Source organism: Candoia aspera, chromosome 4 (genome assembly GCF_035149785.1).
Source record: "Candoia aspera isolate rCanAsp1 chromosome 4, rCanAsp1.hap2, whole genome shotgun sequence".
Classification (NCBI taxonomy): Eukaryota; Metazoa; Chordata; class Lepidosauria; order Squamata; family Boidae; genus Candoia; species Candoia aspera.
In genome coordinates, this window is record NC_086156.1 from 114,747,763 (window position 1) to 114,769,162 (window position 21,400).

Below are 21,400 nucleotides of genomic sequence, written 5' to 3' on the forward strand. Positions count from 1 at the left end.
ACAGCCTTCTCCAGAGGGCTATGTCTTTCCATAATATGTCCAAAGTAGGATAATGTGTGCCTAGTCTGTGCTCTGTTTATGGGCAGAGAAATGAGAATATGGTCATAATTTACAAAATTTCTAAAAAGGTGAAATTCTTCAACAGTGTTCTGGGATGCAGCTCACCTTTCTCAGACTTTTCTTTTTCCCCTAAATGACGAACGTTGGGGCTGATGTAGTTTTTAAAAGTTAATAAAAGAACTCCAAGCAGCTAACAACAATTTTGCAAAGTAGAAGAATGAACCAAGAAACAAACTTGCACATTAAGCTTAATCATGTTCAGAAAAGAATTCAGTCTTCACACAGTAGTTAGATGAGAAAAAAAAAAGTAGCTTACATTTATTCAGATCTAGATTTAAGTAGCTTCATAGTAGAAATCACTTACTCATCACTGGTTCTTTGTAGACATTTTCTATGGAAATAGAAATGTCTGCATGCAAGCGAGATGAAAGGATGAGAGCTGCATTCTGCAGCACCTCCTGCTTGCAGGTATGACAAAAGGTAATGGAGAGCATTAATCCCCAAGCCCAAGAAGAAAAAGGAAGTGGAAATCAGGTGACCCATGTGACATCCCACAAGCACAATAGAGATGTGTTTACTAGAGAAACCCCCTTTTTATGCTCATGAGACAATGCTGAGTTGATCCCTGATAATTCCAACAGGTGCTACATTGCTCCCCCCCCCCAAATGAAGTGGAACTATGTCAGACACAAAAAATATGATTTTTAAAACTGTACACTTATTTCAAATTGAATTTATTAAATAGGTTTAACATGATTCCTCCCAATTAAATTTAATTATCTTTCCCTGTTAACTGCAGGAATGATTGTATTTTGATAACTTTTGGAGAGAACCACATCAAAACTTTGGAGGGACACATGTGATTTTGGCTGTGTAATGGATAAAAAGGCATATTTAAATCTTCAGAGGTTTATTTGAATAATTAATACAGTATTTCCTAAGAAATATCCTCAAATCCACATTTTAGAACTTTAGTCTTGGGTTAAAAGTAGTCAGATATCCAATCCACACCTGATTAAAGATCTGGGGCCACATAATCATCTTCTCATTAATGGTGAATACCTTTCATCCGTAGCCTGTGTAATGGTATGTGGGAATGACCTTGGGAAAATAGCCAAAGACTGCCAGTTCCACTGTTAAACCTATTGTAGGATGTTTATTTTCATAAATTGCCTGTAATCTAGGTATGCCTGGTGTATGGGAAGAAATAGTAAAACAGCTTCAGCGTCCAATAAGCTTTAGCTTTATAGTAGGCATTTTGAAATTACAAATTAATATAAGCACTACAGATGGATGTTGCACCACAAACAATGGGAAGAGTATAATCCTCAGCTAGAGATAGAACAAGGACCCTTGTCTCAGTTTGGAAGCTAAAGAGTTATGTTGGGTTACTACTTGGATTGTTGAGGAATTCCAGAACTGTAGGCTAGAATAGATTTTTTTTTTAATCCAGAACCCAACAGTGACAAACTATTGCTGTGCTGTTTTAAAGAAACTGTTGCTGCCTCCCAAGTACATATAACGTCAAAAACACCAACTATGTGGTCACTAAGAATTGACATCAACTTGATGGCACTCAATCAATCAAACAATCAATCAAACAATCTATCAAATGTCGGTGTTTTCTAACCACTATTATGAAGTGAGGACATGTTTGTGATGTCCAACCATAGGACAGTAATTTAGACAGTGATCCCTTTTCTCTGGCATTGTACATAAGTTCAGCCTTTTCAGTATTACTTTATAAAATACTTAGTTTTACTCATAGTTATGTGCACAAATTAATTCATAGTTTCAGTGGGTAATGGTTTATCAGTGAGCATCTGATGCCAATTCTCTTGATGGAACATAATTTCTTCTTGTGCTGCTTACTCAGAGTTACTGTACTTTGCTCCCCTGGAGAATATATTACCCTTCTGCCCCATGGAGCAGTGGACCCATGTGGTCAGTTATTACTTGTTTCTTTATCAAAATTGCTATTCGGAATTCAAACATGGTAGAGGCAGCTTTCTCCCTGGTATTGACCATATCACTATAATTTCATCCAGACAACTCTTCACAAGTGTCCCAGTAGGAAATCAGAAATGCGTCTGAACATGTCTGTTATGCCTTTGCTGTGCAGAAGTGGGAGCAGGAGCAAGCAGCAGGGAGGTTCACAGGACTTGATCTATAACATTCCGTCAACCCTTTTCTTCTTTAACCCCCATCTGAAATGGGAATGCTGGCACTCTCAGCTGGGATTCACACACTTGCATTTTGTTCTCCTTTGTTGGCCAAAATCAGGTACCACTGGAGGTTGGCAGCTGAAATCAATGAGATTGCACAGATGCAGAAAACAAAGTTTTCCTATCAGATGGTGAAAGAGACAGTGCTTTTGGGTCTTGTTCTTATCATGGTGGGAGAAAGAGTTGGTCTGAAGTGTCACATGAGTGATCTTTTCCCTGTTCATCATGAATGGTACCAGCCAGGTGACCTCCTGGTTGGTGGGGTGATTTCTCAGATCATTTATGGATTCAGCGAATGTTTATTTGATGAAGAGCCTTCTCAGTTCCAATTGGAAATTCCAGAGTAAGGGATCATTTTGTCCCTCTGCATCTGCTGACATTAGCCAGTTTGCCAAGAAGGTTGCAACTCAACATGTTTGTGGGGGAGAAGCAAGATATGGAATGCTTAAAGCTATTAGAGATAGGCTTAGGTTAACCAGCACAGGAGACCATCCTTAAGAATTCATTTTGCAATACTGACAAAGTTTTCTGGAGAAGCTCAAAGAAGTTCTGCCTAGTAAGAAATAATTTAAGACAGTCTCCTCTGCTCTTGCATGATGTGCAGTCATGTGCATCAATGCTTCAAAACAAAGCAGGACTATATTAGAAATAGACTTTGTTTTTGCTGTATTTGACTGTTGATGTGACTGGAGAAGAAGTCCCTTCCTTTTATTTACTGCATAAAGTCTTCTACAAACCCACAAATCTGTTACATTTTTCCACCTAAAGAAAACATTATAAACAATACCTACTTCTCTTCTCGCAAAATTACAATTGCTTTCTCTTCATTGTGTTCCCTGTACTTCATCCTTCACATTACAGACTACGTTTTGGAAGGTGGAGAATTACAGAATAATTCTCCACCTTCACATTATAAACTATGTTTTGGTAGCTACAAACAATTCACATATTTCCGTCATTCATTCGGATGCCCTACATGAATTAATTACTGCAGAAAAGTAGGAACATTTTTTATAATCTGATTATAATTATTTTTTAATGATTAGAAATTATAAAATTCAAAGGATATATGCCAATATCTCTTAACTGTAAGTGCCTTCATTTCTCATTTCCATTCTCACAGAAAATTGGAATAAGAACAGAATTTGAAAAGATGGAAAAATTGATTTAGTGGATTAGAGAAAGGACAATAACTACATTTATTAGTGACTGGAAACCCCCTGTGGAATTTCTGCTGAAGAAAGAAGAAAATGAACTTGTGGCTTATGGGTCTGATGATTAGAAAGGCTAGACAATGGAAAGAATAATGATCTAAAATTAGGGAAATAACTGCTGTTAAGAAGATTGGAAGCAGGTTCCTTACAATCCTTACAACGTGTACAATATTTACTTTTTTTTTTCTTTTTCCTGTTTTCTTTCCTATGTATTCACTTATTCACTTATCTATTCATTCTCTTTCTCAAAATTTTATTGCTTTATCTTGTAATAATCACTTTAATAAAAATTATATATATTTAAAACAAAACAAAAAACCAAACTGAAACAACAACTTCAAACCTGGAAACATGTGGTTTCTCTTCCTCATTCTCTCTCTTCCTCTGTATGTTAGCAGTGAATAAAAATGAGGAGAATACATTTTAAAAGAGATAATACCAGGATATCTATTATTTTTTAATTTAAAAAAAATGGATAAAAGCTCATATTGCTGATCTGTAAAGAATGATCCATCAGATGTTCTAAGTTCCAATCTACATAAGAAACTACTGGGATTTTGACAAGAGATTCAGGAGATGCCCAGCTCCCTTTTAAAATAGATAAATAAATATATACAAAGATTAGCGACAAAAATTCTACCCAGTTCATGTAGCTGTCTTTCTTATCCAGATATTGTAGTTGATCATCAATAGTCTGGGATGATTTGAGAAGTGATATATCATGCATTTTAGAAAAATAGAAACAAATTAGACAGTATCCTTGCAATCAAGAATGGGAATAAGTTATTGACCTTGACAGTAAATTTGTGGATTATGAATGCATTTTTTTCTCTGATTTGATGAAAGAGGTTGTACCTTTATTTGCAGCATGATTACAAAATTCCACCAGCATGCCCTTGCCCTGGCCTTTGCTGTGAAGGAGGTCAATGAGAATCCCCAGATCTTGTCCAATGTTACCCTTGGGTTCCATATCTATGACAGCTACTATGATGCACGGATGACTTATCGGACCACCCTGGACCTGCTCTTCAAATCAACTAGCTTTCTTCCCAACTACAAATGTGCCAGGCAGAGGAACTTGATAGCCATCATTGGAGGACTTGATTCTGATACCTCTTTCCACATGGCAGACATCTTGGCTCTCTACAAGACTCCACAGGTAGAGCTCTATCTATCTATCTATCTATCTATCTATCTATCTATCTATCTATCTATCTATCTATCTATTGCTCAAATTTAGCCAACGCCCATCTCCCCCAGAAGAGGGACTCTGGGAGGTTTACCATAAAATCCCACATAAAACATAAACATTAAAGTCACCTAAAACAATTATGATAAAACACAATAAATAAATAAAATCCCAGAGAAATATAAAATCCAGGCTGGTGGGAGGGACTCTAGGGTGCGAGCCATCCCCAAGAATGGTTATTCACTTTGCCGCCCCAGGCGAGATGGCAAAACCAGGTCTTTGGGGCCTTCTGGAAGGTCAGGAGTGAAGGGGCCTGCCTCACCTCCAGGGGCAATATATTCCAGAAAGCAGGGGCCACCACAGAGAAGGCCCACTTCCTGGACCCCACCAGATGAAATTCTTTTACAGACGGGGTCCATGAAATGCCCTCTCTGGATGACCGTGTGGGGCAGGCCGATGTAATGGGGATGAGACGGTCCCTCAGGTGACCTGGCCCCATGCCATGTAGGGCTTTAAAGGTAATAACCAACACCTTGAATTGGACCTGGAAGCAAACTGGGACCCAGTGCAGCTCGCGCAGCAACAGTGTTATATGTGCCCACCTAGGTGCACCAAAAATAGCCTGTGCGGCTGCAATTTGGACCAGCTGAAGCTTCCAGATACTCTTCAGGGGTAGCCCCATGTAGAACACATTGCACTAGGCTATATGGGAGATAACCAGGGCGTGAGTGACTGTTCAGAGGGCTTCACGATCCAGGAATGGGCGTAACTCGCGCACAACCCAAAGTTGCTCAAAGGCCCTCCTGGCCATGACTGCCACCTGCTCTTTGAGCAGGAGTCATGAGTCCAGGAGAACCCCCAGATTTGCAGTTTTGCCTGCAATATGTGGAAATTATATATTTTTATTTCTCACATTAAGCCATTGGTGATAAAACCAATGGTGATTCAAAAAGACAGAAGGATGTGAATTGATTAAAAATTAAAACACTTGAAACTGAACTATGCTCCAATAGCATTAAAACATTCCCAAAGAAGTCACTGACTTTATGTCTCTCTACATGAACAAAATGTTTTACAATTATATTTATCCAATAATTAGACATATGGAGATAAAGATCCTACTACAGTTTTTTTTTCCAATAATTACATTTGTACATTCCTTTCTTTAGCTCACATATGGATCGTTGGTCCCACAGAAGACTCATTACAGCCCAGTCCCTTCATTTTATTCCATGGTCCCCAATGAAGCCCACCAATACTCTGGGATCATCCAGTTGCTTCAACATTTTGGATGGACTTGGATAGGGCTCATGGCTCTTGATAATAACAATGGAGAGACATTCTTGCAGACCCTGGAATCATTGCTTGCCCAGAATGGAATCTGTACAGCTTACACAGAACGAATCATATCTGGTTTTCGTTTGGATAACATGGAAGAATTTTTTGATATAGCATCATATATCCATGTTCCTTTAACTGATCATAAAGCTAATACGTTTATCATTTATGGAGAATCAGTGACCATTGCACATCTGAGAGGCATTATATTTGGGCAAGATCCTACAAATAAAGAAATAGACTCATTCAGAAAGGTGTGGGTTATGACAAGTGGGATTGACTTCATACTCCCAGGCCTTCAGAGAGGTTGGGATCTTGACTTATTCCAGGGAGCCATTGCCTTTACGGTTCACTCAAGAGAACTTCAGGGATTCAAAGCATTTCTTCAGATGATAGAACTTTCCTGGGCCCGAGAAGATGGTTTCCTTAAGGATTTTTGGGAGCTAGCATTTGACTGTTTTCTCCCAAATCCGGACATGTCAGTAAAGAAGGATGAAAACACATGTACTGGGGAAGAAAGGTTGGAAGATCTGCCTGGGCCCGTGTTTGAAATGCACACCATTGGACATAGCTACAGTATCTATAATGGTGTTTATGCCACAGCACATGCTTTGCAGGCCGTGTTCTCATCTCAGTCCTTCCGGAGATCCATCTTGAGGGGCAAATCTGCTGAGCTGGTAGAACTTCATCCTTGGCTGGTAATTGTTGCAGATGCTGGGAAAGCCTTTAGCCCAGGAGAGGTCAAAAAAGTCACACACCAAGCATTTCTATAAAAATAATTTATTTACAGAAAGCAAAAACAAAAGCAAAACATTTAAAGTACTTAGCTCCGTTTGGAGCAAGCCTTGCTGAGCTACATTTCCAGCAGAGAGAAAAAGAGGAAGTGAAGAACAAGTCCGGGCAGGTCCTCCCATCCCCCAGGCTATTTGCATGAAGCACGTGAGAGGAGACAATCTAATACAACCCCTTCACCTGGCCAAAATGATTTGTTACAATAGCAGTCTTAATCTATTAGTAGGAAAACCTCAACACTCCCCTTTTTACACTATAGATTAAGTTGCAAACCAATCTTCTCTGACAACTCTTTGTGTCTTGGTACCGGAAGAGGTTTGGTTAAAATATCAGCAATCATGTCTTTTGATTCACAATATTTTAACATTATTTCTCCTTTGCTTATCATATCTTTGATATATTGATATCTAATATCGATATGTTTTGTTCTACTTCTGCAGGCTTCAGATTTTGCCATAGCAATGCAAGCTTGATTATCCTCATAAACAGTTATAGGCTGGTTCACTTCCATGCCTATGTCTTTTAACAAATGTTTAAACCATGTAACCTCATTACAGGTTTGTGTTAGAGAATAAAACTCTGCTTCTGCAGTGGAAAGAGCAACAAGTGTTTGTTTTCTAGAATGCCAGCCTAAGCTAGATCCAGCAAATTGAATTAAAATCCCAGAAGTGGATTTTCTGTCACTGACATCTGCTCCCCAGTCAGAATCGGCGAAAGCCTGCAATTTCTCGGTTCCAGAGGCATTTAGCTTCAGGCAATAATTCTTTGTTCCTTGCAAATACCTCATTAACCTCTTCAGTGCTGCTTTTCCAGTAGATGTAGGCTTCTCTACCTGTCTACTTAAAATGGCCACAGAATTTGAGATATCTGGGCGAGAATGATTTGCAATGTACAGTAAACTTCCAATTGCAGATCTATAGTTCTCTGCCTCAGTTAATTGAGTTTCTCCTGTATCTTTCTGAAAATCTATTATCATCGGAGTAGAGACTGGTTTACAGTCTTGCATATTAAAATCTTCTAGGAGCTTTTGAATTTTACTACGTTGGTTTAACAGGAAGCTAATATCCTTGTCTCTGTGTACTTTCAAACCTAGGTAATTGGTCACAACTCCAAGGCTTTTTAATACGAAATGGCTTTTCATGCAGGCTTCAAAATCAAGCCTTTGTTTTTCTCTTGATGTGAATAGCAGCAAATCATCAACATAAATGCACAGATACATATAGCCTTGTTTGTCCTTCTTCATATATACACAGGGATCTGCTTTTCCTTTTTCAAAACCAAAATTCTGCAGTTTTTCATCTACTTTTTGGTTCCAGGATCTAGCAGCTTGTTTTAACCCATAGATTGACTTCTGCAGTTCACAGACTAGATTCTCCCCTTTTTCATAGCCAGGGGGTTGCTGCATGTATAATCTGTGGTCTAAATCACCATAGAGAAATGCAGTTTGAATGTCAGTGGTTAACTGACATTCCCTTGAGTGCAGCAACTTTTAACAGTAATCTAATTGATTCACCTTTAGTAACTGGTGCAAAAGTCTTGTCAAAGTCTAAATCTTTCCTTTGAGTGAACCCTTTTGCAACCAACCTTGCTTTATATTTTTGGATTTTGCCATCAGCATCCCTTTTCAGTTTGAAAACCCACCTACAACCCAGACAGCGTTCATTGGGAGGTAGATTTACCAGTTTCCATGTTTTATTTTCTTTCAAGGATGCTAATTCCTGTTGCATGGCAGAATGCCAATTTTGTGCAATCTCAGGTGGTAAAGCATTCACTTGTTCTAAAGACTCAGGTTCTGTGAATATGTGAAAAGCCTTTACTGTTTCAGCCTGAAAACGTGATGGAGGAACGCCTTTATTACTCCTCTGAGATCTGCGAGGTAATACAGGGCTTAAATTTTGACTCCTATCACTTTCCTGAGAAGCATCTGTCTCATCAGACAGATCTTCAGTTTGCTTTTCTGATTTAATGTCCTCATCAGGCAAAAGATCACCATCAGCAAGTCCTTGCTGTTCTCTTGTGGTGGTCAGTTCAACTGGAGAGCTAGAATTTAATCTCCCCCAGTTTTGTTCAGCAAAAGAAGCGCTTTTGCTAATTATTAATTTCTCTCCCATTATGAACCTGTAGCTCCTCTGGCTTTGTTCATAGCCAACAAAGATGGCTTTCTTTGTTGTGGGGCCTCCTTTCCTTCTCTGCTGTTTTGGAATGTGAACCCATGCAGTGCTACCAAACACTCTAAGATGGCTTACCTTTGGTTTCACACCATAAAACAAATGGAATGGAGTGTCCTGAATCATAGAGTTATACAACCTGTTCTGAACATAACAAGCAGTCGATATAGCTTCTCCCCAGAACTTAAAACATAATCGGGAATCTTTTAACATGCATTCCATCGCATTTTGCAAGGTCCTGCCCTTTCTTTCAGCAACACCATTTTGCTGAGGGGTGTACGGGTTAGAATGAATTTGTTCTATCCCTTTTTCCACTAGGAACCTTCTGAATTTGTGAGAAAGGTATTCTCCTCCTCTATCACATTGGAGTGCAGATACAGGCCTAGGGAATTTTCCATTTGCCCATGTCACAAAACTTTTAAATTTCTCAAATGCCTCATCTTTATGTTTTAAGATGTAGATAAATGTGTATCTTGAGAAATCATCAATGATGGTCATTGCATACCTTGCTTGTCCAAGACTTGGAGCAAAAGGACCAATAATATCAGAGTGTACAATTTCCAAAGGTCTAGTTGTAACTCTGTCACTGTGCTTACTCACAGGAGCTTTTAGTGTTTTGCATTCTTTGCAAACTACACAATCTAAGTATTTATTACAGGGTTTTATCTTTAGGTCAGCACACAGCTGTGGCATTTGTGCTATATACTTATAATTAGCATGACCAAATCTCCTGTGCATCAGGTGTACACATTGGTCATGATATGGTGTGTTGCCAACTGCAGCCTTGCAGCTTGGCTTCCTTGCATTTTGCACAATGTACAAGGAGTCTTTTAACATACCAGTAGCACACAATTTCCCATTTTTACGTATCTCACAACCATTTTTCTTAAATGTTATGATATACCCTGTTGCAGCCAATTGTGCCACAGATAAAAGGTTTGATTGTAAATTTGGCACATACAACACACCTTTTACAGTTTCTCCTAAGCAGGATAAATACAAGTCACCTTGTCCCATAATTTTGGTGACAGACCCATCAGCCAAAGATACACTTTGTCTTTCAGTTTTAGACAGTGACACAAAAGAGCTTTTACAATTACATAAATGACAACTGGCCCCAGAATCTAACACCCATACATCAGAATTACCCTTCTCAGCAACCTGTGCAATTTGGGTTGTCTGAAGAGCCTTCTTCTGTGTTGCCCTTGTGTTTTTCTGCTCTGTCTTTCTACCCTTGGGTCTCATGGCACAGTCTCTTTGCAAATGTCCAGCTGAACCACAAGTGAAGCATCGCTGGCTTGCTAGCGCTGTGGCCTCAGGTTCCTTTCCCTTCTTTTCCCTCATTTTCTGGTCTTGCAGCTTTCCAGAAGAGATGGGGGGGGGATCTTTCCTCTCTCTTCTCCCATTCAGTGAGTAAGCGCTGTGTAACATACGATGGGGTGAGGTCTGCTTCAGGCATAGCCTCCAGGGTACAAATCAGCGTGTCCCACGTTTCATTTAGTGAGGACAGGAGGATATAGGATTTTGTGAGAGGTGTAAATTCCATTCCTCTCTCCTGCAACTCAACAAACAGCTGCTGAATATAATGCAGGTGCTCAGGAAGGCTTTCTCCTTCTGCAAGGTAGGCTCTGTACAGCTTTTTCGTCAGAGTAACTTTACTCCCTGCTGTTGCCTTTACATATAAGTCTCTCAAAGCGTCCCAAAGTTGCTTTGCAGACTGCATGCCTCGCACGTGGACTAGCTGATTGTCCTCAACTCCCAAGATAATGGTGGCTCTAGCCCGCTCATCCTGTCTCAGCCATTCAGCACTGGGATTTTGGGGGGTTTGCTCACCAATTTGCAGCCAAAGATCCTCTCTGCGAAGATACATTTCCATCTTCAGGGCCCAATTCAAATAGTTGGTCTCTGATAGGCGCTCCAGAGGCATTGCTGAGGGCTGGGAGGTAGCCATGGCTTCTTCCTTCTTTTGCAAGTCACCTCAGCTAGCTTCTTTGTCCTGCAGACCGGCAGTTGCTGGAAAATCTCCAGGTGGCTCCAAAGAAAATCTTCACAGGTCTTTGCTACCTGCCTTTAAATTGTGCACGAGGTGTGGAGCTGATCTCTCTTTTCTCTCTGGGTTTTACTGCGTTGTTTACTGGGCACATAACCTGTTGCAGATGCTGGGAAAGCCTTTAGCCCAGGAGAGGTCAAAAAAGTCACACACCAAGCATTTCTATAAAAATAATTTATTTACAGAAAGCAAAAACAAAAGCAAAACATTTAAAGTACTTAGCTCCTTTTGGAGCAAGCCTTGCTGAGTTACATTTCCAGCAGAGAGAAAAAGAGGAAGTGAAGAACAAGTCCGGGCAGGTCCTCCCATCCCCCAGGCTATTTGCATGAAGCACGTGAGAGGAGACAATCTAATACAACCCCTTCACCTGGCCAAAATGATTTGTTACAATAGCAGTCTTAATCTATTAGTAGGAAAACCTCAACAGTAATGGCATCAAAAGAAGATTGTTTTTGTTTCAAAGAGCTGGTTGAATTTTTCCTGAATGTTGACAGTAGCTGCAAATTTAAGAATAGTTGTAATTATTCTTTCCATAGGCAAATGTTTTTTAACAATCATTCTATATTTGGTTCCACTTACTTGAAAAAGCTAAAACTCCTCTTCAAAAATGTTTTGGTCAGATCCAAGTGCTTTGAACCATTATGGGCAAGAGATGCAGGGCTGGACAGAGGGGAAACTGGCCTCAGGCTCATTGGAGTTCTATGAGGCTCAAGGTCATGATATTTCTTGATAGAACTTAATCATTGGATTAATGAGCTAGCATTATGTCACATAACTGCAAGGAGAAACAAAATATCTAACTCATTGTTAACTTCTTTTGTTTTCCTCTTTCAAAATGACATATTCTTTCTTTCTCTTGGCTGTCCACTAGCTCCACCCATATCTTCAAAGGGTTTCCTTCAACAATTCGGCTGGTGACACAGTGTCCTTCAATGAGCAAAAGGAAATGAGAGGTGGATTTGACATTGTGAACATGGTCAGTTTTCCAAACAGGTCCTTTCAGAGAGTGAAAATTGGATGGATAGATCCAGATGTGCCCCATGGAGAAGAATTCACAATTCGTGAGAATAGGATTATGTGGCACAGAGCCTTCAATCAGGTGTGGATCTCTGCATCCTCCTTTCTCTGGAGGGTTCATTATATTTATTCCACATCAGTTCAAATCTGGGCTACTGAACATACATGGCATTGACAAACTTTTAGCACCTTGGGCAAGAAGTCTTGCAAAACACTTGCCTCACTGCTCCTACCCTCTCTCTCTCTCCCCAATTCCAGATGTTGATCAGCCCTTCTTTCATTCATCACCTTGTAGAAGAACAAACTAATACATCTCTTTCCTTTCTGTTACCATAATTTTAAGAACCAGCCAGCTACTCTAGTTAGTAAAAGTTCCCAAAAGCTGTGGAAAAAGGAGGAAGAGGCAAATTTTGTTCTCTTGTTTCCTTTTCTCCCTAGCTTACTAGACAAAAGTAGGAGCAAGTGGTGCCTCCAGAAACTTCCTGACTTTATGATCATACCATATGATGTTTAATACCAAAGCTTAACAGAGATGTGCCCAAAGTAACTCTCTGAGTAACTCTCACCGTGTTCCTGCTGCTGGTGACATCTTGATCTGCCTGTACCCACCAGTCCTGTGTAGGATCTTCTCAAAAGTACACTGGGATATTGATTAAAGTGAAAATGCAAAATATTATACCATGATTACCTTCTAGGTTCAGAGAGTAGACTGTAGAAGCCCTGTTTCAAAACTTGGTGCAAAATTCAGGTTTCAAACTGCTGCAGCCTATTTCTGAAAACATGATTTCTTTATATGGCCTTATTGTGTCTTGCTCAGATATTGGGGGACTGTATAGAGACATATAGGGTACATTTTTCTCACCGCAGTTCATTTTCTATTTATTGTTAGGTCTGTCCCCTTTCAGCATGCAATGAATGGTGCCATCCTGGAAATCGAAAGGAAAAGAAGGAAGGAGAGAAATTTTGCTGCTATGACTGTGTCCCCTGCCCGGATGGGGAGATTTCAAACAAGACAGGTACAGGATCCACTGCTGTAACAGGCCCTTGTTTCTCAATCAATCGGCAGCCAATCCGAAGTGCTAAATTGACATATCTGACTATTTTTCTAACCAGCTGTTAAGGTGGTGCATTCATTCCAAAAACAGAGAAAGAAAAATAAATAACATTAATGCAGGAATTGTTATTTAATTAATGCTAGTGGGTCAGGAGACCTCAGTATAAAGGACCTCCGCATAAAACACAAAATTCTATTGTATTTATATAATTTTACATAACTTTTATATAATGATGACATCATGCAAATATGTCATTTGCATGGTGAGATCATCATGGAAGGGAAACAACGGGATGTAAATAATGTATTTTGCATCGTGGCATCTCTGCAGCTGATATACTCTGCAGTTTAATGGATAATCAGGAATGATAGAGACCTCATCTACTCATCAACATATATGTCTGTGTCTCTGTGTGTATGTACTGTACATATGATTGACTGTCGATGTTTAACTTTCCAATCTAATCTGCCAATCAGATATTTCTCAAGTGTCTCCCATCCAAGCACAAACCCAGTTGTATCCTGTTTAGCTGTCCAAGATCAGCCAGATTTGGCTAGTTGCAACTATGTTATGTTTATCTCAAAACTTGTAATAACAGGATTTGTTATTACCGCTATTTGCCCTGTAAGTTGGAAGGAATCTTCATTTTGACATAGAATAGTGTCACACCTTTACATTCACCTTTGCCCTAGATGCCCATTCAGCCAGGGAGAAAACTGAATCAGTTTGGAGGAAACATACATAACAACAAGGGATTTTTACTGCAAGCAGGCTCTTTCCCATGGAAATGATTGGTGACATAGCAGTCATTTTTGTACAGGACATGCTGCTCCATTCACATGTTCCAGGATCATCTTTCTTTCCTGGCTTAAAACTCAATATCCCACCATGTTATGCAGCAACTATCAAGAAAGTTATTCCAGAACTAGCAGTTTCACTAGCAGCTCTGGTTACTGAAGAAATCCAGGCCTTGTGCAACTCTCTCAGCACATGATGGAGTTCCCGCTTAGAAACTGATAGATGTCCTATTGGAAAAGGGAAGAGCATCACTCTTTGGCAATTAAATGAGGGATAAAAAAAAAATCAAACTTATCAGAGGAAAGCCACCTATATAATGGCTTATCAATCCAACACATTTAACAGTTTTATCCCCAAGTGGGTAATACTGCTGGGTTTCATACCCAGATCTGTAGTGGCTGCAGTGATGCCAATGTTCTGTGATGTCTTCACTAGGACAGGCAAATGTTTTGAAGGGGAGGGCATTTGTCCCTATGAAACCCTCTGAGGACAACATGGATGGGAGGAGAAACAGGGCTGAGAATACATCAAATACTCTTTGGAAGAAGTGCTTTGCACTTTTCTGTGAACACAACAACTCCTTCCCCCTGTGTATTTTTCAGCTTTTCATGAGAACCTGAAAATAAAATGTGCTGGTTCTTTAAGAATTGCACATCCATAATGTGCTTATGTGAAATCAAAAGCAATTTATGCATGTTTGGTACCTTTGAGTCAGAGTGCATTCCTGGCAACTGCCTGGACAAGTCCATGCAGTTTTCTTGAAAAGATTTGAGAACTGGTTTTCCATTGTCTCCTTCCAAGGGCTGAGAGAGAGAGAAACTGGGCCAAGGTCACACAGCTGGCTTTGCACCTAAGGTGGGAATAGAAATCATGGTCCCCTGATTTCTAGTATGGTGCTTTAACCACTGGGACAAAATGGCTCACATAGATGATACAGATAAAGATAAAGATGCATATGCATGATGGTTGATGTTACGAATCTGCTTCAGAGGCAGAGTAATATAGACAGACTGACACTGAAATTCCTTCCTTCCTTCCTTCCTTCCTTCCTTCCTTCCTTCCTTCCTTCCTTCTCTTTCTTCTTTTTCCCTTAAGATGTGGAAAATTGTTTCAGATGTCCAGAAGATCAATACCCTACCAGAGAGAAAGATGACTGCACCCACAAAATTGTAATGTATCTTTCTTACAAGGAACCTCTAGGGTTTATTTTAGCCTCCCTTTCTATTTCATTGTCTTTGATCACTGTTCTCGTATTAGGAGTATTTAATAAGCACAGAGATACCCCTCTGGTCAAAGCCAACAACCAGGACCTCACCTACATTCTCCTTATCTCCCTGATCTTCTGCTTCCTGTGTCCTCTACTGTTCCTTGGCCAGCCCAACAAAGTGACCTGCCTACTCCGACAACCAACCTTTTGCATCATCTTCTCTGTGGCTGTTTCTTGCATCTTGGCCAAAACCCTCACTGTGGTGGTAGCTTTCATGGCTACCAGGCCAGGCTCCAACGTGAAGAAGTGGGTGGGGAAAAGGATGGCAACCTCCATCATTCTTTTCTGCTCTCTCATTCAAGTAGGCCTTTGTACCATCTGGCTAGCATCTTTCCCTCCATTCCCACAGTTGAACATGCATTCTATGACCAAAGCCATCATCAAGGAATGTAATGAAGGTTCTCCGGCCATGTTCTCTTGTGTCCTGGGCTACATGGGTTTCCTGGCACTTGCCAGCTTCTTTGTGGCCTTCTGCGCTCGCAGATTACCGGACAGCTTCAATGAAGCCAAATTCATTACCTTTAGCATGCTGGTATTCTGCAGTGTTTGGGTGCTGTTTGTTCCAACTTACCTGAGCTCAAGAGGAAAAGCCTTAGTGGCTGTGGAGATCTTCTCTATCATAGCTTCCAGTGCTGGATTACTGGGATGTATCTTTTTCCCTAAATGCTACATCATTATGTTGAGACCTGAGCTGAATATCAAGGAGCAGCTAATAAGGATAAGGAATTAAAAATGTGTTTCTCAGCATGAGCATGTTCCAGGTATATGGACTGGCTGGGTGACCTTGGGCCAGTCACTCCTTCTCAGTGCTACTCACCTGACAGGGGACAGGGCTGCTCTTGTGGGGAAAATAGGAGGAGCAAGGCCTATTAGGTATGCTCGATGCCTTGAGTTATTTATAAAAATAATAAAGGTGGGATAAAAATTAACCAAATAAATAAATAAATAAATAAATTCCCCATCCAAATCTTGTGTGAAAGAAAATGGGAAACATCCACATTATTTCTCGGTTTCATTTTGGAGAAGACTGGATTTCAAAGAATAATTCCCCTTCAAATGTGTATTGCAATACCCACCAATCATACATGGGAGGTTTGAGGAAAGATTATATTTTCATGTAGCCATCCACAAATTTGTAGCCTACTAAATTAATTCAGTATGAAAAATAGTTGTTATCTGCTCAGAAGTTAATTTTCCAAAAGATGAAAGAAATGGGAGTATTCTTGACTTTTCTTCCAGATACAGATGACTGTTTCAGATGTCCAGAAGATCACTATGCAAACCAAGAAAAAAAAATAAATGTCTTGTCAAATCTTTATATATCCTTATATGTCTTTCTGTCATATAATGAACCTCTAGGGATAGGTTTAGCCACAATTGCTATTTCTCTCCTTTTCATGACAACCTGGGTCCTTGGGACCTTTGTAGTGCACAGGGAAATGCCTGCTGTCAAAGCCATAACCAGGATCTCACCTAGACTCTCCTTGTCTCCCTTATGCTTTGTTTTATTTCTTCCTTGTTGGCTTTTTTCCAGGGTGGCTGTCAACCTATCCCCCATTCCCTGAAATAGATGTGCACTCCATAGAGAATGGAATTACTTTACAGTGCCACGATGGCTCAGCCCCCTTCTTCTTTTGTGTCCTGAGCTACATGGGCCTCTTGGCCCTTAACAGCTTTGTTGTGGCTTTCCTTGCTTGTCAATTACCTGACAGCTTTAATGAAGCCAAATTCATCACCTTCAGCATGTTGGCCTTTTGCAGTGTTTGGTTGACCTTTGTGCCTGCCTATCTCAGTTCACGAGGAAAAACTATGGTGGCTGTGGAGATTTTCTCCATCCTCTGTTCCAGTGTTGCCTTACTTGGATGAATCTTTATGCCAAAGTGCTACATCATGGTGTTCAGGCCTCACTTGAACAACAAGGAGCAAATCATAAAAAGAAAGTGTTAAATAATAGCCAGGTGGAGCTAAACCATTAATTTCTGTTACCATATTTCAAACTACATATACAATGATGTCAAAAGATTGAGGCACTCCTGTTCAGATTGTAGGTTTCAATGAATCCTTGAGTCAAAAGAAAGAAAGTGACAACTCTACTTGAGTTGTAGTTATGGAGGATATCTTTCATCCAAGGGGATTGTGTTTTTACTATGGTGTGGATAGATTTTTACATACAAATGGACTTAATCAAAGTTTGAATGCTGGTCAAAGAAATGGCTCTCTGTTCCATTCTTGGGCAGCCTTGATCAGACTTTAATCCAATGTAAATCTTAATGTCATGAAACCATTGCTCAAGGAGCCAAAATCTGGATTCTTTCTAAGGGCATTGGACTTTGGGGTGTGCCCACCTTGATGCTGTGGCTGTATGTTTTGAGTCTCCCTAATTGCAATGTGCTTTTTAAAACACAGTTTTGGTGATGGTGGTGGTGGTGGGTTATTTCACATTTTTAACCCTCCCAGAGTTACTTCAAAAAATCTTTATAAGGTATGCTCAAGATAAGGGGGAAAAACGTGTTTTTAACTGTGCAGCTGGCCAGAGTTGGATCAGAAGAGCTGATACAGACATATACAGATCCAGGACTTTAAAAAGTGAGCCATTTTATTCTGCACGCTATGAAACCTATACTGATAAAGTAGTGTGACATCCTATTATATGTAAGTGAGAATATGATTTACAAAACCAGTTTGCTTTTCTATATGTACAGAATATTATGAAAATGTAACGCATATGTTCAAGTGTTAACTGCCTGAATTTTCCTCCCTCCATCTCAAATCATTTTCCTTCATTTTCTGAATATACTTTATGATGGCTTCTTCTGTCTGAGTCTGCTGTTAGAGACGATGTGATGGACTACAATCACAGGACAACTAGTTCACAGGAAGCCTGAGCACATTCCAAGGAGGGCAGCGAGATAAGAGGAAACACAGTCCAGAGCTGGAATGTGGGAAGACTAAGAGATTCAGAGTAGCCACACCCTAGAGTCTTCCAGTGTCATGACCTCGTTGCAAGGCACAAAAAGCCTCACAACGTGGATCATGATCATTAAGGAAAAGGGGAAGAAGATAATCAAACCAGGGATTAACACAAGCACCCAAAGGCACCCACACCCATGGACCCATAAACAACTGAAAGGAGAGACGTCAGAGGAGTGAAGATAAGGAGCACATGGTGCCCCGGAGGACACAACCATCACAGGGAGACAAAGAGGACACCGGGGAAAACGCCCAAGCAGCCATCAAGGATCCCATCAAGAGGGATCGGGGCATTGAGGGGTGGGGAAGCCCGGGGCAATACAGGAGGGTATAAAAGGGGCACCCCCACACTACCTACCCCGTTCCCGTTTTTCGTTCTGTCAGCTATCATTCCAATAAACCAGAAATCCTTAATACCCATTAAGTGAGTCTGTGTCTTATTGCGAAGCGAGGCTGGCCCTGACATAAAAACGGGAACCCCCCAAAAAAAATTTTTCCACCTGGTACCTATCCAACAAGCTTGTGAGGGACCCAGCCAGGCATGGAGAACCAGGAACCGAGGAGGCGCAACCCTTCGGCGCCCAGCGACGAAGCCCCGCTCTCGCAGGGCGGGATGCAGCTGAGGTCCGGGCGATGCAACGCCCCGGTAAGTATGGGACCCAGCTGGGGGGAAGCAGCGGGGGAGGGACCCACCCCGGCGCCCCGGAGCCCGCGAGGCACCGGGGGCGAGATGAGGGGACCCTCTCCAAGCCCGCAGGCAACCCCGGAGGAAGCGTGAGACGAACCGCCACCTTGGGCGCTCGAAGGCGAGGGCGCGCCTAGCACCGCAGCGGGAACGAGGGACGATCCGTCCTCTACCACAGCCAACGGCGAGGGCGAGCAGAGCGGCGAACACCTCGGCGGGAAGCCGGGGACGGCGGAGAGGCTCGACGCATTGGAGGAAGGGATGCAGGCGGTGCGGCAGATGCTCCAACAGCTGACAGCGGCACAGGGACTCTGCGGCGGAGGCGACGCAGAGGCACCCCCGGACAAAAGGTGGCAGGGCGAGCGGGGCGGCGGTGACGGCGGAACCCAACCCAAGGAGCCCAACCGATGACCGGAGGCGCACCGGGATGCGAGATGGGGTGGAGACCCAGCGGACGGCGGCGACCACGGCGGGACCCGACCCCAGGAGGCCACCCAACGATCGGAGGCGCGCCCGGATGTGAGACGGCGGGACAACCTCGGCGGCAGTGGCGCCCGGCCCCAGGACCCCACCCCACGACGGGAGACGCGCCAAGCTGAGAGGCGGAGGGACAAACCGGCGGGCGGCGACAGCGGAGCCTGGATCCAGGAGCCCGACCGAGGGAGAACACCCCGCCCTCCCCCCTGAGCGACGGGACGACGACCTTGCGAGGAGACCCAGAGAGAGGCACCAATGCCGCAAGAGAACCGGAGACACCCCGACCCGCCACAGCTCCCGCAGAGCCCGAGGCATGACGTAGAGGGGGCCAGGAGCCAGACCAGGACACCCGCCAAGGACTTTGGCATAAAGTTCGATGGGGACCCCTCGAAACTCTCCTTTTTTTTGACTAAGTGAGGTACTACCTCGAAGAATGGGGTCCCTGCTTCAGAACTGAGCGGGGCAAAATCAATGCCCTGGCCATAAAATTAAAAGGGCGGGCCGCCGATTGGTATGTCCAATTGTGCCAATCAAGCTCCCGGGTGCTGCAGGACAGCACTGAATTCCTGCAGGCACTGGAACGGCACTTCAGGGACCCCCTGGAGCAAGAAAAGGTGAAAAGGGCGCTAGAGACACTCAGACAAAGCCCGCGCTCCGTGGCAGAGTATGCCATGGAGTTCCAAGCCCTAGCCGGAAAAGTGGACACTTGGTCTCAATCGACACTGATTGAGAAGTTCAAACATGGACTCAACTTAAATGTCCTCCGGTGGGCACTCGGCCGCGACAACCCCAGCTCCCTCACGGGTTGGATCCAGCTGGCAGCAGAAGCGGAGAACGCTCACGACACGTTCCTCCACGCAAGGAGGGAAACGCAGCAGATGGAGACAGCGAGACCCCCACGCACCAGCGCAAGGCAGGTGAGGGCGAGACCCCAACCCTGGAAGGAGGAACGGGACAGATGCTTCGCTAAAGGGCAATGTTTCACGTGCGGCAGGGAAGATCACAAAGCAGCCACATGCCCCAAAACGACGCCCAGAGAGAGCCCAAGGAGGGCACAAACAGCACCAACCCCAGCACCAAGAAAGCGACCAGCAGCGAAGGGGGAGTACCGACGCAGACACGTCCCCTACAGTTCAGAGGAGGAGGAAAGCAACCCCGATGAGGCGGCGGGAAACGACAACCACCTGGCCTATGGGGCGCCGAAGGACAGGTGGAGGACACTGACAGGCGCTTCGACAAAGGGGTGAGTGAGGAATGCCCCACCCTCTACGTCCGTGTCACCCTCACCCATCGAAATAAAACCGAAAAGGTCTGGGCACTCATTGATTCGGGTTGCTCCAAAAGCCTCATGCACCCTGACCTGGCAGCCGCACTCGACCTCCGCTGCTATCCACTTCAGCACCACCTGGTGTTCTCGCAGCTCAATGGATCTGCAGCGGGAGGGGGCCCGGTCACCCAATACACCGGAGAAACCGCGCTACGGCTTGGCAGCCACGAGGAAAAATTGGCTTTCATCGTGGCACCGGTGGGGCAACCCCGACTCATACTGGGGATCCCATGGCTCGTGCAGCAAAACCCAGTCATCAACTGGAGAACCAGAGAGATTAAGTTTGCTGACGGGCGTTACCAAGCACCTTCAGGGAAAAGGGTTCCCCGAGCAGCCATGGGGGGGGCAACGACGACTGCGGAACACAGAGGGACAGCACTGCCAGAGGAACTGCCAACCAAATACGGGGATTTCGCCGACGTTTTTGGCGAGAAAGAGGCAGACAAACTCCACCCCCACAGAAAGACGGACTGCACCATTGAACTGGTCCCGGGGGTACCCCTACCAAAACCAAAAATATATGCTATGACCCAGCGAGAGCTAGCTGCATTAAGGGATTTCATAGACAAAAATCTGGCGAGAGGTTTTATCGAGCCAGCAAACTCTCCAGTGGGAGCGCCAGTCCTCTTTCGCGAGAAAAAGGACGGGTCATTGCGGCTCTGTACAGACTACCGCGGATTAAACGCAGCAAGCATTTCAAATAAATACCCCTTACCCTTAATAAAGGACATTTTGTCCCACCTGGTAAAGGGTAAGGTATTCTCCAAA

The 21,400-nt window shown here is 43.0% G+C and overlaps 1 protein-coding gene across 1 annotated transcript; it reads left to right on the top strand.

Moving 5' to 3' along the window:
- Positions 1 to 4,367: 4,367 nt before the first annotated feature.
- On the top strand, positions 4,368 to 15,903 carry LOC134497230 (vomeronasal type-2 receptor 26-like). The gene is made up of 5 exons (XM_063302901.1): positions 4,368 to 4,658; positions 6,062 to 6,724; positions 11,908 to 12,135; positions 12,943 to 13,069; positions 15,002 to 15,903. The coding sequence occupies exons 1-5, from the start codon at positions 4,368 to 4,370 to the stop codon at positions 15,901 to 15,903; spliced, it is 2,211 nt and encodes a 736-aa protein (XP_063158971.1).
- Positions 15,904 to 21,400: the final 5,497 nt, after the last annotated feature.